Source organism: Acaromyces ingoldii, assembly GCF_003144295.1.
Source record: "Acaromyces ingoldii strain MCA 4198 unplaced genomic scaffold FA10scaffold_2, whole genome shotgun sequence".
Taxonomy (NCBI): domain Eukaryota; kingdom Fungi; phylum Basidiomycota; class Exobasidiomycetes; order Exobasidiales; family Cryptobasidiaceae; genus Acaromyces; species Acaromyces ingoldii.
The window spans coordinates 398,212-414,650 of record NW_020290248.1 but is presented as its reverse complement, the minus strand read 5'-3'; the positions used below and the strand labels follow the sequence as shown (position 1 = coordinate 414,650).

The 16,439-nt window shown below is 56.9% G+C and overlaps 9 protein-coding genes across 9 annotated transcripts; 5 read left to right on the top strand and 4 right to left on the bottom strand.

Annotated features, from left to right (window-relative positions):
• Window positions 1–213: 213 nt before the first annotated feature.
• Window positions 214–2,673, top strand: FA10DRAFT_265121 (hypothetical protein). The gene is made up of 3 exons (XM_025520932.1): window positions 214–1,177; window positions 1,242–1,378; window positions 1,439–2,673. The coding sequence occupies exons 1-3, from the start codon at window positions 407–409 to the stop codon at window positions 2,550–2,552; spliced, it is 2,022 nt and encodes a 673-aa protein (XP_025378448.1). The 5' UTR covers window positions 214–406; the 3' UTR covers window positions 2,553–2,673.
• Window positions 2,564–3,501, bottom strand: FA10DRAFT_274408 (putative 40s ribosomal protein s20). Its single transcript, XM_025523217.1, has 3 exons — window positions 3,369–3,501; window positions 3,106–3,305; window positions 2,564–3,040 (listed from the first exon to the last, which is right to left on the bottom strand). The coding sequence occupies exons 1-3, from the start codon at window positions 3,472–3,474 to the stop codon at window positions 2,984–2,986; spliced, it is 363 nt and encodes a 120-aa protein (XP_025378447.1). The 5' UTR covers window positions 3,475–3,501; the 3' UTR covers window positions 2,564–2,983.
• A 201-nt stretch (window positions 3,502–3,702) lies between these two features.
• On the top strand, window positions 3,703–5,216 carry FA10DRAFT_265119 (putative RKI1-D-ribose-5-phosphate ketol-isomerase). Its single transcript, XM_025520931.1, has 4 exons — window positions 3,703–3,994; window positions 4,170–4,617; window positions 4,681–4,946; window positions 5,178–5,216. The coding sequence occupies exons 1-3, from the start codon at window positions 3,871–3,873 to the stop codon at window positions 4,910–4,912; spliced, it is 804 nt and encodes a 267-aa protein (XP_025378446.1). The 5' UTR covers window positions 3,703–3,870; the 3' UTR covers window positions 4,913–4,946; window positions 5,178–5,216.
• Window positions 5,136–7,248, bottom strand: FA10DRAFT_265117 (hypothetical protein). Its single transcript, XM_025520930.1, has one exon. It carries the CDS (start codon window positions 6,749–6,751, stop codon window positions 5,405–5,407), a length of 1,347 nt encoding a protein of 448 aa, XP_025378445.1. The 5' UTR covers window positions 6,752–7,248; the 3' UTR covers window positions 5,136–5,404.
• Window positions 7,249–7,422: 174 nt separating this feature from the next.
• On the bottom strand, window positions 7,423–9,565 carry FA10DRAFT_265116 (regulator of G protein signaling superfamily). Its single transcript, XM_025520929.1, has one exon. It carries the CDS (start codon window positions 9,310–9,312, stop codon window positions 7,798–7,800), a length of 1,515 nt encoding a protein of 504 aa, XP_025378444.1. The 5' UTR covers window positions 9,313–9,565; the 3' UTR covers window positions 7,423–7,797.
• Window positions 9,566–9,792: 227 nt separating this feature from the next.
• FA10DRAFT_284187 (UPF0057-domain-containing protein) lies at window positions 9,793–10,497 on the top strand (the record flags this gene model as incomplete). The annotated part of the gene is made up of 7 exons (XM_025523899.1): window positions 9,793–9,843; window positions 9,914–9,954; window positions 10,018–10,073; window positions 10,162–10,181; window positions 10,250–10,288; window positions 10,359–10,421; window positions 10,477–10,497. 7 exons carry the CDS (start codon window positions 9,793–9,795, stop codon window positions 10,495–10,497), a joined length of 291 nt encoding a protein of 96 aa, XP_025378443.1.
• A 566-nt stretch (window positions 10,498–11,063) lies between these two features.
• On the top strand, window positions 11,064–12,404 carry FA10DRAFT_265114 (transaldolase). Its single transcript, XM_025520928.1, has 3 exons — window positions 11,064–11,178; window positions 11,283–11,350; window positions 11,425–12,404. The coding sequence occupies exons 1-3, from the start codon at window positions 11,136–11,138 to the stop codon at window positions 12,289–12,291; spliced, it is 978 nt and encodes a 325-aa protein (XP_025378442.1). The 5' UTR covers window positions 11,064–11,135; the 3' UTR covers window positions 12,292–12,404.
• A 225-nt stretch (window positions 12,405–12,629) lies between these two features.
• On the top strand, window positions 12,630–13,991 carry FA10DRAFT_265113 (mitochondrial carrier). Its single transcript, XM_025520927.1, has 3 exons — window positions 12,630–13,549; window positions 13,628–13,758; window positions 13,815–13,991. The coding sequence occupies exons 1-3, from the start codon at window positions 12,655–12,657 to the stop codon at window positions 13,911–13,913; spliced, it is 1,125 nt and encodes a 374-aa protein (XP_025378441.1). The 5' UTR covers window positions 12,630–12,654; the 3' UTR covers window positions 13,914–13,991.
• Window positions 13,933–16,024, bottom strand: FA10DRAFT_265112 (hypothetical protein). Its single transcript, XM_025520926.1, has 2 exons — window positions 14,792–16,024; window positions 13,933–14,709 (listed from the first exon to the last, which is right to left on the bottom strand). The coding sequence occupies exons 1-2, from the start codon at window positions 15,745–15,747 to the stop codon at window positions 14,043–14,045; spliced, it is 1,623 nt and encodes a 540-aa protein (XP_025378440.1). The 5' UTR covers window positions 15,748–16,024; the 3' UTR covers window positions 13,933–14,042.
• Window positions 16,025–16,439: the final 415 nt, after the last annotated feature.

Genomic DNA, 16,439 nt, shown 5'->3' with positions numbered 1-16,439 from the left:
CACAACTGAACGCACCCTTAGTCAATCTCAGTAAAGCTCAAGAGGACCGCCTCCAGCCTTTCAGGTGTGGGAACGCACCGTAAGATCGCTCGTCTCAAGGTGTTTTGCACGTGACATAGCAAAGCTGAAATTTGGATCTCTGGAGGAGCTCTTGGTTGGTTGCTTGGACCAGCAAGTGTTTGGGTATATGCACTTTAAGCTTTATTCTGCTCCACCACATCTTCCCTCCCTAGCAGCTAGTTGGAGCCTTTGCCTGTTTTCTTGGTGAGAGTTTCCATTCCTAGTAACCTCCCACAGAAAAGGACTTCATATGCGCCTCCTGGTCATGGCAGTCTAGACTCTGCGCATAGACTGTCTTCCGACCCTGGGCACGCTCGTTGGGCTGCTCTGGGCAGTCCCAGAGGCTATGGAACCGTACATCGAGATCGATGTCGTTCCCAGGCAGGATTTCGTGCTCTCACATTCGTCGCTGTCAACATCACAAGCGCCGCCCAGGCGACAAGGGTCCGTAAAGCGTGAGGACGACGCGTCAGCACCTACACCAATAAACAACAACACACCTAAAGGAGTGCATGGCGATGATGGTGCGAGTTCATCTCGATATTCTTCACCTTCGACAGCTTCGTCCAGAGAATCATTTGAGCCATGGCGGCAGCGGCGACGCCGACGGAGGCAAAGACGGCAGGATGGCGAGGAGACAACCGACGAAGACGAGGTTGAGCCAAGATTGCGAATCAATGGCCAGTCATCAACTTCGGTATCCTCAGTCAAGCCACCGGAGGGTCCTCGTCCCGATTCCTACCTTTCCGAGCTTTGTCCCTCATACGCCGACGATTCATGGTGTTCGGCACAACGGCTAGGGCCGATCACGTCCCGAGGCCGAGTCGCGTGCGAGTGGGTCTTCAAGACCGACGTATCGAACCCCATCATCTGCAGGAAAAAATTTCTCACAGTCGACGCCCTCGCCCGGCACGTCGTCGAATCCCACTGCAGGCCCTTTCTGGCCGAGGGCAAGTGGCAATGCCATTGGGACAAATGTTCGCGCTACAGGAGCTATACTCGGGCACAGTTCGAGGATCACTTCTTCCAGCAGCACCTCGCGCAACACGCCTATGCCTGTCCCTTTCAAGATTGCCGACGAGGAACTTCTTGTCGAGACAAGGAGTCGCAGGCTGAGGTGGGTAACAAGCATTGTTTACCGAGCTTCTGGACCGCAGAATTGACCCCATGCTTCCTCAAAGCACATCGATTTCTACCATTCAGTGGGAGACGCATTGCGTCCTTTTGTTGCCCCCATCCTCATCCTCGAGGCAATGCCATCGCTGGCGAGCCTTCCCCCTTTGCCAACGATGCCTGTGTCTCGCTACAAGCTGGACCCGTGAGTTATGGCTTTGTGCTACCCCATTTCGAATTGCTCGCTCATCAGTTTCTCTGGCAGGCAAATACCCAAGACAAAGATGCCGTTCATACCTCGAGCAAGACCGCGACAGGTAGAGTCGAGTCTAGTCGGACCAGCAGCACCCGCACAATTAGGTGTTGTACAGCCTTGGGTTGAAGTTATCGATCGCTGTGAGTCGATGGAACCTCCGGCGATCCCCGTGGTCCTCGGCCCCAACCGCAGAATCATTGGTACGGCAGCGACGATCGACCTGGACCAGTTTGCTAAGACTGCCTTGACATTTTCAGCCGACGATGACTTCATGATCGATGATGAGCAAGACAAAAGAACCAGCATCGCGGCAGCCGTCGAGGCGACCCTCCCGACATCTGCAACGCCAAGGAAGAGAGTACCTTTTGTGCCCCCGTCTTTCAGGCAGGGCCAAATGGTAGCCAAGTCTTCTGCCGAGTCGACGCCTGTATCGAGGAGCGCCTCAAAACCCGCTTCAAGAGACATGAGCGCTTATTCTTTGGACGACGATGAAGAAAATCATCCGATAGACGGGCGACAGTATGTCGAAGAGGGAGAGTCCAAAACACATTCTTCCTCTGGAAGACTGAGACAGTCGTCAGGCTCGTCTGACGAACTCGAGTACGTCACGCTTCCAGGACCACCAGGGCTGATGGACAACGAGAATTCACCAAAGGCGCCTCGCAAGAAGAAAAGGCGTCTGGCCATTGACGAAAGCGATACGGAAGACGAAGGCAAAGATGGGCGACAAGTGACTCTAAACTCGAAGGAAAACTCTCACTCGAGTCTTGCGGTCGAAAGACAAATGTCGTTATCGCCAGCGTCGTCGCGGTCAGCATCGTCGGAGCCCCTCCAGGTATCGTCGTTTCGCCCCTTGACCAGACCAACGGCGCAAGAGGCGCGAGAAATCGGGAGCCTGAGACAAAGCTTCTCAAGATTGAGCCAGGAAGTACATGAGGACGCTCAGCGTCGACGCTCGAGCAAGGCTGTCAAAGACAAGACGAAGGAGCTCGACCGTAGGAAGCGTAAGAAAGCTCGAAATGAGGAGGCAGACGGGAGCGAGGACGAGGAGCCGGCCCAAGTAAGCCTTGATGGGTGGAATCACGGTTCAAACACCGCAAAGAAGCCTCAGGGCAATGCATAACGCCCGGCTTAGCCTCAACAACACGAAGATATCAATTGAAGAGTCCGCGAGCATCTGTACTATATCTGCCAAACGCATTCATACATACCGCGCAGGCCACCAAAATGACAGTTCTAATGAGCATGCTAAGAGCAATGCTGTCTCAGCTCAGGAGCAATGGCAAGCACTGCATAGACGTGTTGCACCAAGACCGAGTTTCCTCAACAGAGACCCTGACCCGAGACGATGCAAACAGCAACATCTGCGTCTCAGAAAGAAATGGAATGAGAGCTTTTCCATTCATGAAAGGTCGTATGAGGAATTGTTGTACAAGCGTAGGTGACATGGGACGACGAGCCGCGTCTTCAAGAGGCAACCCGCCATGTCCCTTTTCAAGACTTGGACCTGCATCGGATCACTCCGAAACAATCCCTCCGCCAATCTGGACCCTCTTAAGAGCTGAGGATCGTGACCTCGACCTCAACGCCGGGCTCGAGCGAGATCGACGTCTGTCAGAAGGAATTTGCGATTAGTATGCATGTCCATCTTGGCTGTTCGATCGAGGGGCACTCACGATCTGCTTGACGATCTCGGAGGGCGAGTGCAGGTCGATGAGGCGCTTGTGGATCCTCATCTCGAAGCGGTCCCAGGTCTTGGAACCCTCACCGCAAGGCGACTTCCTGGTCGTGTGGGTGAGGACCTTGGTGGGCAGACGAACGGGGCCCTTGACGCGGAGGTCCTTGTCCTTGGAGCGAGTGACGAGGTCCGAGCAGACTGAGAAAGAGCAGACAAGGGTAAGCGTCTAGAAAGACTTGCATGGGCAGCAGGCAAACTCACCCTTCTCGAGGTTCTTGACGTTCCTCGACGTGAGGGTAATGCGGATCTTGTGAATCTGAGCCGAGGGGAGGCCCGACTCGTCCTTGTCCTTGGCGACGTAGCTCATCTTGTGTGAATATTGTAAAGCCAGCGGTGACCAAAGTTGGAGAAGAAGGTAGGATGGCGGTGGCCGTCGCGCCTAAGATGCAAATTCTGCCGCAGAGAAGCACTTTTCGGCCGAAAAAATTAGTGCCGCTGCACGTGACGAGTCCACTCGCTCCGATCTCCTGCATGTCCATGCTCCACAATGGCAAGAAGCGATCGCAGGTGCTCTTCTCCCTGTTAGACGACGCCGTGCTGGATGCTCTCTAGACGACTGCTATCGACGACCGTACACAGAGCCTCCTCGCAGCACCTCAAATCTCTGCCGCTCACTTTCGCTCTCGCTAGATCGCCACCTCGTGCTATCGTAGACCTTCGCCCAGGACCCAAAGCAAGGCTCTTTCACGCTTCCTCTCTGAACATGTCTGCAGCACCACTGCAACTTCCCCACCTCGAGGGTGTCGAGGCAGCCAAGCGAGCAGCAGCCTACGCTGCTGTCGACAACCACGTCAACCATACCCATAAGATCATTGGCGTCGGCTCCGGTGAGTCGCCGCCGACGTCCCCTGCCTCCCCCCCGTGGCGCCCCTTGCAATTTTGGATTTTCCCGAGGCAAGGCAGAAAAATCAGACTGACTTTTTATTTTCCTTTTTCCCTTTCTTCTCTTTTCTCTCTTCACAATCCTCCTCTCTTCCCTCTGCCATCTCTTGCCCCATGCAGGCTCGACGGTGCCCTATGTCGTCGAACGGATTGTCCAGCAGGGCGCCAACGTGAATGCCGACAGGTGGTTCGTGCCCACGGGCTTCCAGTCCAAGGAGCTCATCATCAAGTCTGGCCTCCGCCTCGGCGACGTAGACAACTATCCCGAGATCGATGTGACAATCGATGGGGCGGACGAGGTCGACTCGAAGCTCAACTGCATCAAGGGCGGCGGAGCTTGCCACTTGCGAGAGAAGGTTCTAGCCGAGGCCGCAGCAACATTCATCGTCGTGGCAGACTACCGAAAGGAGTCGAAGCTGCTCGGTGACAACTGGAAGCAGGGCGTCCCCGTCGAGGTGGCCGAGTTCGCCTATGCAAAGGTGCTTCGTCAGCTTGTCAAGATGGGAAGCACCAATGCTGTTCTGAGAATGGGCAAGATGAAGGCTGGCCCTGTCGTCACCGACAACGGGTGAGTCTGCTGTTTCGTGCCGTTAGAGCTGGGAGGAAGCTGACCGTGATGATTGTGCCACAGCAACTTTGTCATTGACGCAGCCTTCCCAGAGGCGGTGATGCGGGACCCACAGGACCTGCTGCAGCGCATCAAGCTCCTTACGGGTGTTCTCGAAGTTGGTCTCTTCTGCAACATGGCAAAGGCGGCCTACTTCGGCAACCAAGACGGCACCATCACCTCTAAACTCGTCGACGGTACAGTGAAATCTGGTGTTGTCTTTGACGTCACCAAGTCGCCTGCTCAGACATCATAAATCCTCGTCTAGTGGTAGATTGCCCGTAGAACGTGTGAGTTTCCGGGATTTTGCTTTGCTTCCAGAGGAGATGCGAGAGGGAGAGGAGAGCGAGACCGACGGATGACAATTATCCCATTTTTAACGCTCAGCGCCATTCATTTGGTTGCGATGATCTAGAGCATATACCTTTAGTCATAGTTACACTGACGGTTCAGAGATCGAAACAAGTTCTTAAGGAAGATGGGAGGGAAAGGCAGCTGACGCTCTATCTTGCCATGGACAGGAAATGGACGAAAATTGTAGCATTAAGCGGATCCAATAGGAATGATGAACATTGACACGACAACCGAGGTGTGTATCAGAGTGAATAGAAAGGCGATGACGAAGCGCTGTGGAAAATAAGACAATGAGGAGAGTGTGAATGAAAGCGAGAACGGTGACCAGCGGCGCAAGGTAAGGAGTGTGTTTATGATGATGAAGAGAGCGAGAAGGGGATGAGGTTTACAACCCTCAGAACCTCTGGGTACGCTTGACGAAGCGGCTGTGCATCTTTGCGGCGATGCTGCGACGGACGACGCTCATGACGTCTCGCTCGTGTGCCGAGGGAATGAGGCTGTTGCAGAAGCCGGCCTCGCCCTTGAGGTCCTTTCCTTCACCGTGAGCACAGGGGAGGAGCATCTCGAGCCCAAGCTGGCGCCTGCGGTTAGGCAGCGACTTGAGCGCGGTGCCAAGGACGGTTGTGCCGACGGTCTGGAGCAGCTGCTCAGGCGTAGGGGGGTGCTCGATGGTGCCCACGACTTGGTCCTCGCTTGCCTTGAAGCCCTTTGCCGAGCCCTCGAGACCCTTCTTGACGCCGTAGTCGACCTGGCGCTTGATGACGAGTCCGCCGCCGTTGGCCGCGGCGACGGCCTGCTCCTTTGCGTCGGGCACGAGCGTCTTGCAGAGCCCCTCGAGGCCGGGCACCTTCTGCTGCGCGTCATCGGCCTGGTCGCAAGGCTGGAGAAGCGACGTGACGGCCTTTGTCACGTCGGGCGCGTACGTGTTGGCGAGACCGAGCAGGTCCTGGTCGGCTCGCTTGCCCTTGGTCGCGTCGAGGTTGCCGAGCTTGGCGTCGGGGATGAGGCCGTGGCAGAAGCCAACCTCGGTCGCGCCGTCGTGCTCGCACAGGGCGTCGAGGAAGTCCTGGCGCCGGAGCAGCGTCTCCTTTTCACCGTCGGACTCGACCGAGGGCGCGAGGCCGTTGCAGAAACCGACGCGGTCACCGTCGTCGTCGGTCTGGCACAGGTCCTGCGCCGTCGGGAGCTCGGGCTTGGCGGCCGAGGCGAGGTTCTTGGTCGCGTCGGCGACGTTGCCGACCTTCTCGGGCATCGAGGCCACATAGGCCGGTGCGCCCGTGATGGCGTCCATGCCAGCCTTGGCGGCGCTCTTTGCACTCTCACCGTAAAAAGCGGCGGCATCAGCCAGCTTGCCCGGTTCGCTCGTCACCTGCTCTGGCAGCAGGCTGGAGAGCTTAGAAGGGGCCGAAGCAAGCTCCGCGGGGGCGTCGGCGAGCTTCGAGGGGGCCTTGGCAAGCTCCGAGGGGGCATTGGTGAGCTGCGAAGGAGCAGCAGCCTTGGCGCCCTTAGCCAGCTTGCCCGGCGCGCTCTTCATCTGCTTCGGCAGCACGCCGGAGAGCTTGGAAGGAGCCGACGCAAGCTTGGAAGGTGCCGCAGCGAGCTTCGCGGGGATGTCGGCGAGCTGCGCAGGAGCAGCAGCCTTGGCAGCATCAATGGGCTGAGTGGCTCCCTCGGGAAGGCCAGCGTTGACCTGGCTGGCCGCAAGCGCGACGGCCAGCAGAATGGCGACGTTGTATTGCATCGTAAGGACCGTGGTGTTGTTGGGGACAGGGAAAAGGGGAGGGGGAGAAGGGGTTGGTGGTGATGGAAAGGAGAGAAACAACAGCAGCGACAGGAGCCTTTAGATTCTTCAGGGCAGGGCGATTCAAGCGATCTCCATTATTGCCTTTCCCTCTGCGGTACAGCTAGCTGGCTTGCTGCCTGTACGTACGGAATGGACCAGGAAAACAACGTTCTGGTAGAATTCTGCCGCGCATCATTGCTCGCTTCGTCGGTTCTGAACCCTGTACTACTATTTTATTGGTCAGGTTTGGCAGGCAGGTTTGCGCTGGTAGGTCCATCAAAGCAAGCCATGTCGATCGCAGTCCTACGACGCTGGCTGCGCTGTTTCTGTCGCTTACTTGTCCGACGTGTGCGTGTGTGTTTTTCGCGAGTCAAGAGGAATGCCACGGTAAATGAAATGTCGCGTTGGACCGAACGCGGGGAAAAGCGACTGGGCCTTTTAGCGCGAAAGAGAACTTCGGCGCGCAAAGGGCATCTTGGACCGACAAATCACACTCATCTTGCAGGATTTCTTTTCGAGAAGAGCCGTGGGCAGAGAAAGGTTTAGTAGTCGAGACATCGTCTGGGAAGACCGGGCAGTACGTAGCCGACGTTGCTGTATTCTGTTGTTCCTGTGATGCCAAGAGGCGTGGGAGACATTATAGAACATTCGAATGGACAAGCAGCCTGCTGCCTTGCCCGAGAACACAACAGAGACCAGTCTACCACAAACGGGAAAGAACAGAAGAACAGGGCTACCACGGACAACTTTTCCTTCCCTGATCAGCAAGGAAAGATGATTAGGATTACGGTAAAGAACCGAGAAAGGAAAGGCCTAGCTGAACGGATCAGCAACCTCTTTTTGCTGCCGTGTAAAGAAGGGGTGTGTAAGGACAAAGAAGACAGAAGTAAATAGACACAAAGACAGGAAGAGGGCAAGCGCTCAAAAGTAGTGTTAGAAAAAGAAAAGGAGTGGACGAGCAGTGTGCCGGCTGTCTTGTTGGGTATGCGAGTGAAGAGGTGAAATCACAGTCGGTGACCGGGGACAAAGACGAAGAGGACCGTGAGCGCAGCGGTGATGAGCGTCACGATGAGGAGGACGCCCGCGGTACGCTGGAGGAGGAGGTTGCGGACGTAGGGCTCCTTGATGCGAATCAAGTGGAAGGGTGTCGTCTCTGATTGCTGGGCAATGGCCAAGATGGGGTCCAGCTCGTACTGGTGCGACATGATGAGGAAGACGGCGATGGCAAAGGGCAGAATGACCCACAGCCGTTTGACCCGATTGACATCGAGGAAAATGAAGCTGAAGCCAGTGGCCAGTCCAGCCCAGAGCGCAAGCAGGCCCAGGCTGAGACGGACGAGGGCCGAGACAGGGGTGAGATTGCCAAAGGCCTTGGCACGGAGGAAGCGCGGAAAGACGTCGGCCTCCATGGTCCGGAAGACGTACTCCTTTTGGGCGTGGAACATGTCGGGCACCTTGGCGAGCGCTTGCTGTTGCTCCGTGTCGTGAGGTCCGGGAACGGTGGAGCTCGAGATGGGGAAGCTGTTGATGCGGAGCTGGGGCGGCAGGTAGATCTCCTTCTCCGAACCAGGCAGGAGGAACCTGGCGTAGATTCTCTCAGCACTGCCCACAAGGTCGGCCTTGGTGATGGCCGTGTTCCGGGCAATGACGGTGGGCGCATGGCTTCCCCGCTTGGCCAGGATAGATCGGCGCTCGGCACGGTCCGTCGACTGGCGCATCTGGTACTCTGGGTCGCCTGGGAACCGGGGCCCAGACGTCGGCTCGTCCTCGAACTTTTTCCACTCGCCGTCCGACGCCCTTGATGCAGGACGGTCGTGCCCGTGGCTACTGGCCTCGATGCCAGGGGCTTGCTCGTGTCCGTGGCTGCTGCTCAGCGCTGCAGCAGCAGCTTCGCGATGTCCATGGCTGCTGCTCATGGGACCGGCGTTGTCGTGTGCGATCGAAGACTGATGCTCGGGGTCGTTGACCTCCTCGACCTGGCTGCCTCCATCGTGTTCGATGCCGTTGAAGCGGTTGTAGATCGAGCCCCTCTGCCTTGCCTCCTGGTAGTATCCTGGCCAGTCATCCCGGATAGACTTGCCGCTCCTCCTCAGGTCCTTAAAGTAGGCGCGGCAGAGGTTCTCGTGCTGCTGAACATCGAGCCAGAAGTCGAGAGCGTCCTCGGAGCCTTCGCGCTGCAGGTAAAGGTAGTAGCAGTAGAGGTCGACCGGTGGTAGCGTGCGGCGGGCGAGCACCTCCGCGAGTGTGGGGAGACGCTTTCGACTGGCACTCGTCGTGAGGATGAGCGACCTCCTCGTCTGCCTCTTCCTCAGGGCGTCTCGGTCCTGCACCTGCTCCTGCACCTGCTCGTGGTCTTTTGGGACCAGAGGCTGAGGCGATGCCTCCCTCTCGCCCTGCAAGATCTCCTGCTGCTCCTCGGGCCGCTTCTCCGACTCGTACGCCGCCTGGGCGTCAGGTTCGGGCTGAGGCGCAGGTCGCTGCGGCCGAAGGTACTGCGAAAATCGTGAAATGCGGTCCATGACTGGCTAGGTTGTGTTTGGAAAAGAGCTGTCAAAAGACGTGGGAAATAGAAGAGAAAAAGACTTTACGGGCTGGGTCCCTTTGGGTGGTGGTGTAAACGAGTGTAGTAAGTGAGAAAATGGTTGGGCGTGGCCGCACCGAGTTGGTTGGAGAAAGGGGTCTGGTCTCCCCTTGTCGTCGCCGCTCTCGTTGTCGTCGTTGGCGAGGAGTGAGGTTGGCGACTGAAAACAAGGCGTCGCGCCATGCCCCTCTTCTGCCTCGCCGTTTTGTAAAACCCCCTTAAAAATGTTTGTATTCAGCTCCTCACTTTAGAAATTTCCTCACAGAACAACGGAGAGAGTCTACTCCGCGATTTTGACGTGACACGTGGCCTCTAATGTCGTTTCCACGACCTCACTCCACAGAGGGCGGTGTGAGATCTTATCATCCGCATTCTGCTTCCACAATCAACCATCACTACCAGCTGAAGCGTCTCCATCATGGTCAAGGGCAGCGACATCCTCCTCATCCTCGTGGCTATTCTCTTCCCTGTGAGTAGAGGTGCAGTAGACAAGCGGTCTAAAGAGTCCCAAGACTGACCACATGAAACGTGATCTCTAGCCGGCGGCAGCCGCCATTGTGACGGGATGCTCCTGTGATCTGTGAGCCTCGTGATTGGTAGCTTCGCGATTAGTTAACGTGCGCGAGCTGACAGTGCGGCCCAGTCTGATCAACATCCTCCTCACCATTCTGGGCTACCTGCCCGGTCACATTCATGCCTGTGAGTAGCGCTCTTTGATCGGCTCAAGAAAAAGTGCAATCCTTGCTCTTTCGAAGACTTCAGACTGATAACCAGTCTCCTTTGCCAGTCTGGCTCATCTACAAGAAGGTTTGTGACGAGTCGGATGAACTGTTCCATCAGGAGGAGCTTTGCTGACATGAGCCGCAACCCAACAGATGAAGGCCGAGGAGAAGTACGGTCTTCACGGATTCGTCGTGAGTTTTGCTTTGTGACCTTGCTATGTGAAGAGGCAGGGAAAGCTCACACTCGTACCAAACCCCACAGTACAAGGGCTCGGGCGTCTACGAGGCCGCTCCCGGAGCGCAGGTCAACCAGCCCCCGCCCAACGTGAGTCATTCATGCCTGTTCGCCGAGGGCTCGCGCTGATCCTATTATTCAACAGTACGGTGCCGTGGCGCAGTAAGGCCAGCAATCCATCTATCACTACAAACCTGCTTTCCCGCCGTCCCTCTAAGTTTGTGAATTCATGTCTGCACGTCCAAGGTGCATCAATGATAGTTCGTCCTCCCTTGTCGAGAGTGGTTTCTAAAACACGTGGCAAAGTTCGCGCGAGATAACGTCATCGGACGGTGAGGGAGGTCTTCCTATGCGTTCTTCGACTACCCTCTTCGACAGGGTCTCCTTCCCTCGGGCTTTTTTTTTGTCGACGATGTTGGACAATGATAAGAGTGATGCCCTGTCGACTCACAGATGGAAGCAGCTGGGGAAAAGAAGCAGATGATGGTGTGAAGGCCTCGTCCCGGGACCCGGTCAAGAGGGCGATCGAGGCGATAGCTTGCACATGACGATCTGAAGGTGCAGATTAGAATTTCTGAACCCTTGTTCAAGGCTTTAATTCAAAATTTGCGATCGCGAAGATTACAACTTCTCTCTCTCGGTCGGACCAACAAAAGGGTGGTGCACGAACGGACGGCAGCATTCGGTCCACATAAAAGCTTCCAACACCTCGTCGAACTTTTCCTCCTTTCCCACCACCCTTTACCAAAAGATTTACAGTTCCAGCCCTCCTCTTCCTGTAGCTTACCACTTTTCATAACTACAATGGCCGGCACTCAGCTCGACGCTCTCAAGCAGTACACTGCTGGTGAGTACTTATCTCCTTCCTTTTCCCCCACCCTTTAAATCTCTTCTCTCCCTCTCTTCTCTCTCGTTACAAGTTACTGATTATCCTCTTCACTTTCGCCACAGTCGTTTCCGACTCGGGTGACTTCGAGTCGATCGACGCTTACAAGCCCCAGGATGCGACAACCAACCCTGTAAGTCGCTGCTTTTTGACGCATGGAGACCGCCTGGAGAAGCTGTGGCTGACTTTATTCTTCTTCCTCTGCAGTCGCTCATCCTCGCCGCTGTCAAGCAGGAGAAGTACGCTCGTCTGATTGACGTTGCTGTCAAGTACGCCAAGGAGCAGGGCGGCAACGACAAGCAGAAGCAGGTCGACCTTGCCTGCGACCGCCTCCTCGTCGAGTTCGGTGTCGAGATCCTTAAGATCATCCCTGGCCGTGTCTCGACCGAGGTCGACGCTGCCCTGTCGTTCGACAAGGAGGCCACCAAGGCCAAGGCCAAGCACCTCATCCAGCTCTACAAGGAGCAGGGCGTCGAGAAGGAGCGCGTCCTCATCAAGATTGCCTCGACCTGGGACGGTATCCAGGCTGCCAGGGAGCTCGAGAAGGAGGACGGCATCCACTGCAACCTCACCCTCCTCTTCGGCTTCGGCCAGGCCGTCGCCTGCGCCGAGGCTGGTGTCACGCTCATCAGCCCCTTCGTTGGCCGCATTCTCGACTGGTTCAAGAAGGCCGAGGGCAAGGACTCGTACGCACCCCACGAGGACCCTGGTGTCAAGTCGGTGACCAAGATCTACAACTACTACAAGCAGCACGGTTACAAGACGATTGTCATGGGCGCTTCGTTCCGCAACGTCGACGAGATCACCGAGCTCGCCGGCTGCGACTTCCTCACCATCTCGCCTGCGCTCCTCGAGGAGCTCAAGAAGAAGCAGGGTGGCCTCGAGCGCAAGCTCTCGCCCGAGAGCGCCAAGAAGTCGGACCCCATGGAGAAGGTCTCGTTTGTCGACGACCACGCCAAGTTCTCGTGGGCTCTCTTCGACGACACCATGGCGTTCGACAAGCTCCACGAGGGTATCCGCTCGTTCGACAAGGCCAACAAGGACCTGCGCGCCATTGTCGAGAAGAAGCTGTAAAGTGGACAAGGGCCAAGTCAAGTGAATTCTTAAAAGGAAGCGATGGTAGTGGTTGTGTATATACAGGTCTCTCTTTCTCGCTCTGATGATTTAAACGATTACCATGAAAAGAAGAAGAAGAAGAAGCCAGAATTGTGTGATTTTCGATAAGCCAACCGAAACAGTGACATTTGACGAAGAGACGGCAAAAGGCCTTCACCAACCGCGAAAGCGATGAGCAGACTGACGGACACGCCGGACGCAGGACACCCGGACGTACGGACGGAAGAACGGCAAGACCGAACGCGCTTTGCAATTTTCTGAGGGTCTTCGGGAACCGTTTTCTTCTTTGCCTCCACCGATCTGATCGATCTCGTCGTGCAAATGGCGTCTGTACAGAGGGCGCAAACGGGCGCCAATGCTGGCACGACTGGGCCTGGACTCAAGGGCCCCGAGACGCAAGTCGCGGCGCCGGCGCCGCCCGTCAAGATTTCGACGCTCGAGGGATTCGCCGTCGGGTCCTGCGCTGCGTCGAGTGCCGTCCTCTTCTCGAACCCCGCCGAGGCGGTCAAGACGAGGATGCAGCTCCAGGGCGAGCTGCTGGAGTCGGGCGCCTCCAAGCAGCGGCTCTACAAAAACGCATGGGACTGCCTGCGCAAGACGGCACGGACCGAGGGCGTCGCCGGTGTCCAGCGCGGCCTCGGTGCGGCCCTCGTCTACCAGGTCTGCCTCAACGGCAGCCGCCTGGGCTTCTACGAGCCCTTTCGGCGCGCATTCAGTCGTCTTGCCGGGCGCGACGTCAAAGAGGTCTGGGCACCCGGTGCACTGGCTGCGGGTGCCAGCTCGGGCGTCGTCGGTGCGATCCTGGGCAACCCGCTGTTCCTCGTCAAGGCGCGTCAGCAGGCCTACTCACCCCACTTCACCATCGGGAAGACGTCGTACCACTACAAAAATGCCCTCGACGGCCTGGTGAGCATCGTTAGGACCGACGGCGTGCGCGGGCTGGCCAGAGGCATGGACGCAGCCATCCTCCGGACAGCGATGGGGAGCACAGTGCAGCTGCCGGCCTACAACTGGTTCAAGACCTACCTCGTCGGTCTCACGCCCGACAACAATGCCCTGGGCACCTACAATCCCTTCTTGCTTCTTGCGGGCAAGCCAAACTCCTTTTGGACATACCTGGCCTCGTCGACGTTTAGCGGCCTCTGCGTCTGTGCAGTCATGCAGCCTGCCGACACGGCGTTGAGCAGGGTGTACAACCAGCCGACGATGATCGATGGTGAGTCAGGGTCCCTCTTTCTAACATTCAAACCCCCCCACTTACGCTCCTGCTTCTTTCCTCTTTCGACTTGGAAAGCGAGGGGAAAGTCCGTCGGGACGCTGTACAGAGGCCCACTGCACTGCCTCTACCTCACGGCCAAGACCGAGGGGCCACTGGCGTGGTACAAGGGCACAACGGCTCACCTTGCGCGGATTGCGCCTCACACAGTGCGTTGCCCTTTCCCCTCGCAATCTATTCACAAGCTGATCCACCCTCGTCGCAGGTCCTTACCCTCGTTCTCAACGAGGCCTACCTCCGATACTACTCCAACTGGAAGGCCGGCCGGAGAATATTCAGCGACCCAGTCGAGAAAGTCGTGTAGCGGGTCCAGGAAGGGGTAAAGGGGAGCTTGCACAGCAGTAATAGATCACCCAAAAACAATGGTCTCAAAACTGGAAACTCTATATTACTGGATATGTGAGCGAGAGAGAAAGAGATCTCGACTTGGTTTCTACCTGCTTGCCGCTTTGATGATGGCTGTCCTTTCCTCTCCTTCTGAATAAGGAGGAGGAGGGGGTGCCCAGTCATCTTTGAACGCCTCTCTGCAGCTCGGTTCCTTTCTGCCCACGTCGGTCCAGCGCTTGAAGAGCCAGCTGGACACCCAACCCTCCCACACGACGTGCCACGGCTGCACAATGGTCCACTTCATGAGGCCGTTGTAGAGAAAGTAGATGCGCGCCTCGTATGCGACCGAAACGAGCGGGTTCATGTAGATGCGCGGCCTCGAGGTCGGGTCGAGGCTGCGGTGGTGCTTGTGAATGTCAAGCGAAGCCAAGAGGCACTCGGACGAGTGACACTTCGAAGACGTCCTGAACCTGATCGTCGATGTGCGCGCTCCGCCAGACGAGTTCGCCGGTAAAACAAACCACTTGGCGTCGAAGGCTGCCGCGCCGTTCCAGCAGCTGTTGACTGATATCGGCTGGCCCCTCTGCAGCTTCTCCACGTCGCTCTGTCGTTCAAAGTAGGGCCACAGCGGCTTGGTGCGGAAGCCCTCTACGTCGCGCGTCACCCACGTATCGTAGAGGCCAAGGGGGATGTAGTCGAAAGCACATGCAAGGTCATATGCACCGCCCATCGTATCGAGCAGTGTCATGATCGAGGGTGCATCAAAGACGATGCTGTTGTTAAAATTCGGCACCCGTTAGCATCTGCCCTCGAGTCTGGCTCAGGATCTAAGGTTGCGCCTTGCGCCTCACTCACTCATTCAGCCAAAGCACCTTGGTGAAATCTCTCCCGTCGATACCCCTCAGCCCCTCGTCGAGCGGCCGCAATGCCTCGTTTCTGACCTTGGCCAAATAGCGGATCCTCCCCCGCTTGCGATCCTCCTTGCCGACACGCTCCTCGCGAAACGTGTCGCCTCCCCAGTGGATCCTCCGCGAGACGTTGCGGGCCGCCAGGACGCTGTCGAGATCGGCCAAGTGGTGTTGCATTTGGCCGCCGTCGGCGGAGTTGGACTCGTACAGGCTCACGTAGATGTTGGAAGGCCCTCCCAGCGTATCGATGAGGTCGAGGAGGCTCGAAGTAAAGCGTGGAAAGAGGTGCGCCGAATTGTATAGGTTTGCCGCGAGGAAGATGGGCCCCTGAGGTCGGTGGGTCGGTGTTGTTGGCCTCGTCGCTGTCGTCGTCGCCAGAGGCTTCAGTAAAAGGGAAGAAGGCATCCCCACCTGGCTGTCCCCGATGGGACCTGGATGAAGAGTGAGCCCCAACAGCGGTGAGGCGAGCGCCCAGCACCAAATCGAGAATGCCGCCAGCAGCTTCGCAAGGTGCACTGCCCTGAGCTTGCCGATCCTCCTCGACTTGCTCACATTTGCGCCGCCGTTGTCGGTGTTGGTAGCACGAGGATAAAGCTCGTAGGCGATGTCCATTGGGAAGCCCACAAAGAGGTAGGCGAGATAGAGGTAGAGAGTGCTGGGGCAGTCGAAGTGAATCGAGAGCACCAGGGTCACGACGAGACAGATCAAGGGCACTGTAAAGCGTTTGTCGATGATCCATGTGCATCTTGGTTGACGCCCGTGCCGCTGTGCTCCCCGAGCAGCGAGGAGGAGCTCGTCGTTATCATCGTGCACAGGCTCAATGTCGACGTCGTACGGCTTTTCGTCCTCATCAGCTTCGGTAGGAATGCGGTCGTATCCCTTCGACTGCTGCTTGCCAAGCATTGTTCCAGAGACCGAGGCCTGCTAGCAGAGGAAGCCGACCGGGGGGATCTAGGTAGAAAACGACCGGTCTTGCAAAAGAAAATGGAAAGATAGAGAGAGAGCAGGTGGTGATAGAGGAACAGCTACTCTTCACCTCTTGGGCCTCCCCACCTTCCTGTCGTTCGCGCCTCATCTTTCCTATTCAAATACAGCTCTGTGGCGCCTGGGCTGCCACCCCCTCTACCCATTTGATGCCCAACGTGTGCCTGCGCCGCCTGCAACGCCGTCCTATTTTTACTTTTCGCATCTTTCCTTGCGGAACAACACACGTCACTTGGATAAGTCTTAAAACCTGAGAAAAAAAAAAAAAAAAACCCGGCTTGCGCCGCCGCATGGTGCCACTTTTTCCTCTCTCTGTGTGCGCGCCGCGCGCGCGTCCGCACCGCCTCCTTCTCTCGCTGTTGCTGCGACACGCGGTCAAACAATTTGCAAAAGAATTCAAAGCGGGCTGCGCATATGATTATCTTCTGCCGTCGTAGGGCCTAGGTGTTTTCTGAAGCGGCTGTGCGCTGCACCAGGATGCCAAGGCAAAGAACGGGCGAGCTGTGTGCGAACAAATCGTCATTGACCCTCTCTCTCCGTGCCGTCGGTAGAACAAAGGACGGGCAAATACAATGTTGAGTGTACGTGCGGTGTTTGATTAATCGGAGGGT

Bases quoted from the DNA above. Each gene is read 5' to 3' on its own strand.
- FA10DRAFT_265112 (XM_025520926.1), bottom strand. From the start codon at position 15,747: ATGCTTGGCAAGCAGCAGTCGAAGGGATACGACCGCATTCCTACCGAA. The intron at 14,710-14,791 runs GTGAGTGAGGCG...TTTTAACAACAG, and splicing joins AAGGTGCTTTGGCTGAATGA to CATCGTCTTTGATGCACCCT.
- FA10DRAFT_265113 (XM_025520927.1), top strand. From the start codon at position 12,655: ATGGCGTCTGTACAGAGGGCGCAAACGGGCGCCAATGCTGGCACGACT. The intron at 13,550-13,627 runs GTGAGTCAGGGT...CGACTTGGAAAG, and splicing joins CCAGCCGACGATGATCGATG to CGAGGGGAAAGTCCGTCGGG. The intron at 13,759-13,814 runs GTGCGTTGCCCT...CCCTCGTCGCAG, and splicing joins CGCGGATTGCGCCTCACACA to GTCCTTACCCTCGTTCTCAA.
- FA10DRAFT_274408 (XM_025523217.1), bottom strand. From the start codon at position 3,474: ATGAGCTACGTCGCCAAGGACAAGGACGAGTCGGGCCTCCCCTCGGCT. The intron at 3,306-3,368 runs GTGAGTTTGCCT...GCTCTTTCTCAG, and splicing joins CGTCAAGAACCTCGAGAAGG to TCTGCTCGGACCTCGTCACT. The intron at 3,041-3,105 runs GTGAGTGCCCCT...TCCTTCTGACAG, and splicing joins CCGAGATCGTCAAGCAGATC to ACGTCGATCTCGCTCGAGCC.
- FA10DRAFT_265116 (XM_025520929.1), bottom strand. From the start codon at position 9,312: ATGGACCGCATTTCACGATTTTCGCAGTACCTTCGGCCGCAGCGACCT.
- FA10DRAFT_265114 (XM_025520928.1), top strand. From the start codon at position 11,136: ATGGCCGGCACTCAGCTCGACGCTCTCAAGCAGTACACTGCTG. The intron at 11,179-11,282 runs GTGAGTACTTAT...CTTTCGCCACAG, and splicing joins TCTCAAGCAGTACACTGCTG to TCGTTTCCGACTCGGGTGAC. The intron at 11,351-11,424 runs GTAAGTCGCTGC...CTTCCTCTGCAG, and splicing joins AGGATGCGACAACCAACCCT to TCGCTCATCCTCGCCGCTGT.
- FA10DRAFT_265117 (XM_025520930.1), bottom strand. From the start codon at position 6,751: ATGCAATACAACGTCGCCATTCTGCTGGCCGTCGCGCTTGCGGCCAGC.
- FA10DRAFT_265121 (XM_025520932.1), top strand. From the start codon at position 407: ATGGAACCGTACATCGAGATCGATGTCGTTCCCAGGCAGGATTTCGTG. The intron at 1,178-1,241 runs GTGGGTAACAAG...GCTTCCTCAAAG, and splicing joins ACAAGGAGTCGCAGGCTGAG to CACATCGATTTCTACCATTC. The intron at 1,379-1,438 runs GTGAGTTATGGC...TTTCTCTGGCAG, and splicing joins TCTCGCTACAAGCTGGACCC to GCAAATACCCAAGACAAAGA.
- FA10DRAFT_265119 (XM_025520931.1), top strand. From the start codon at position 3,871: ATGTCTGCAGCACCACTGCAACTTCCCCACCTCGAGGGTGTCGAGGCA. The intron at 3,995-4,169 runs GTGAGTCGCCGC...TGCCCCATGCAG, and splicing joins GATCATTGGCGTCGGCTCCG to GCTCGACGGTGCCCTATGTC. The intron at 4,618-4,680 runs GTGAGTCTGCTG...ATTGTGCCACAG, and splicing joins CCTGTCGTCACCGACAACGG to CAACTTTGTCATTGACGCAG.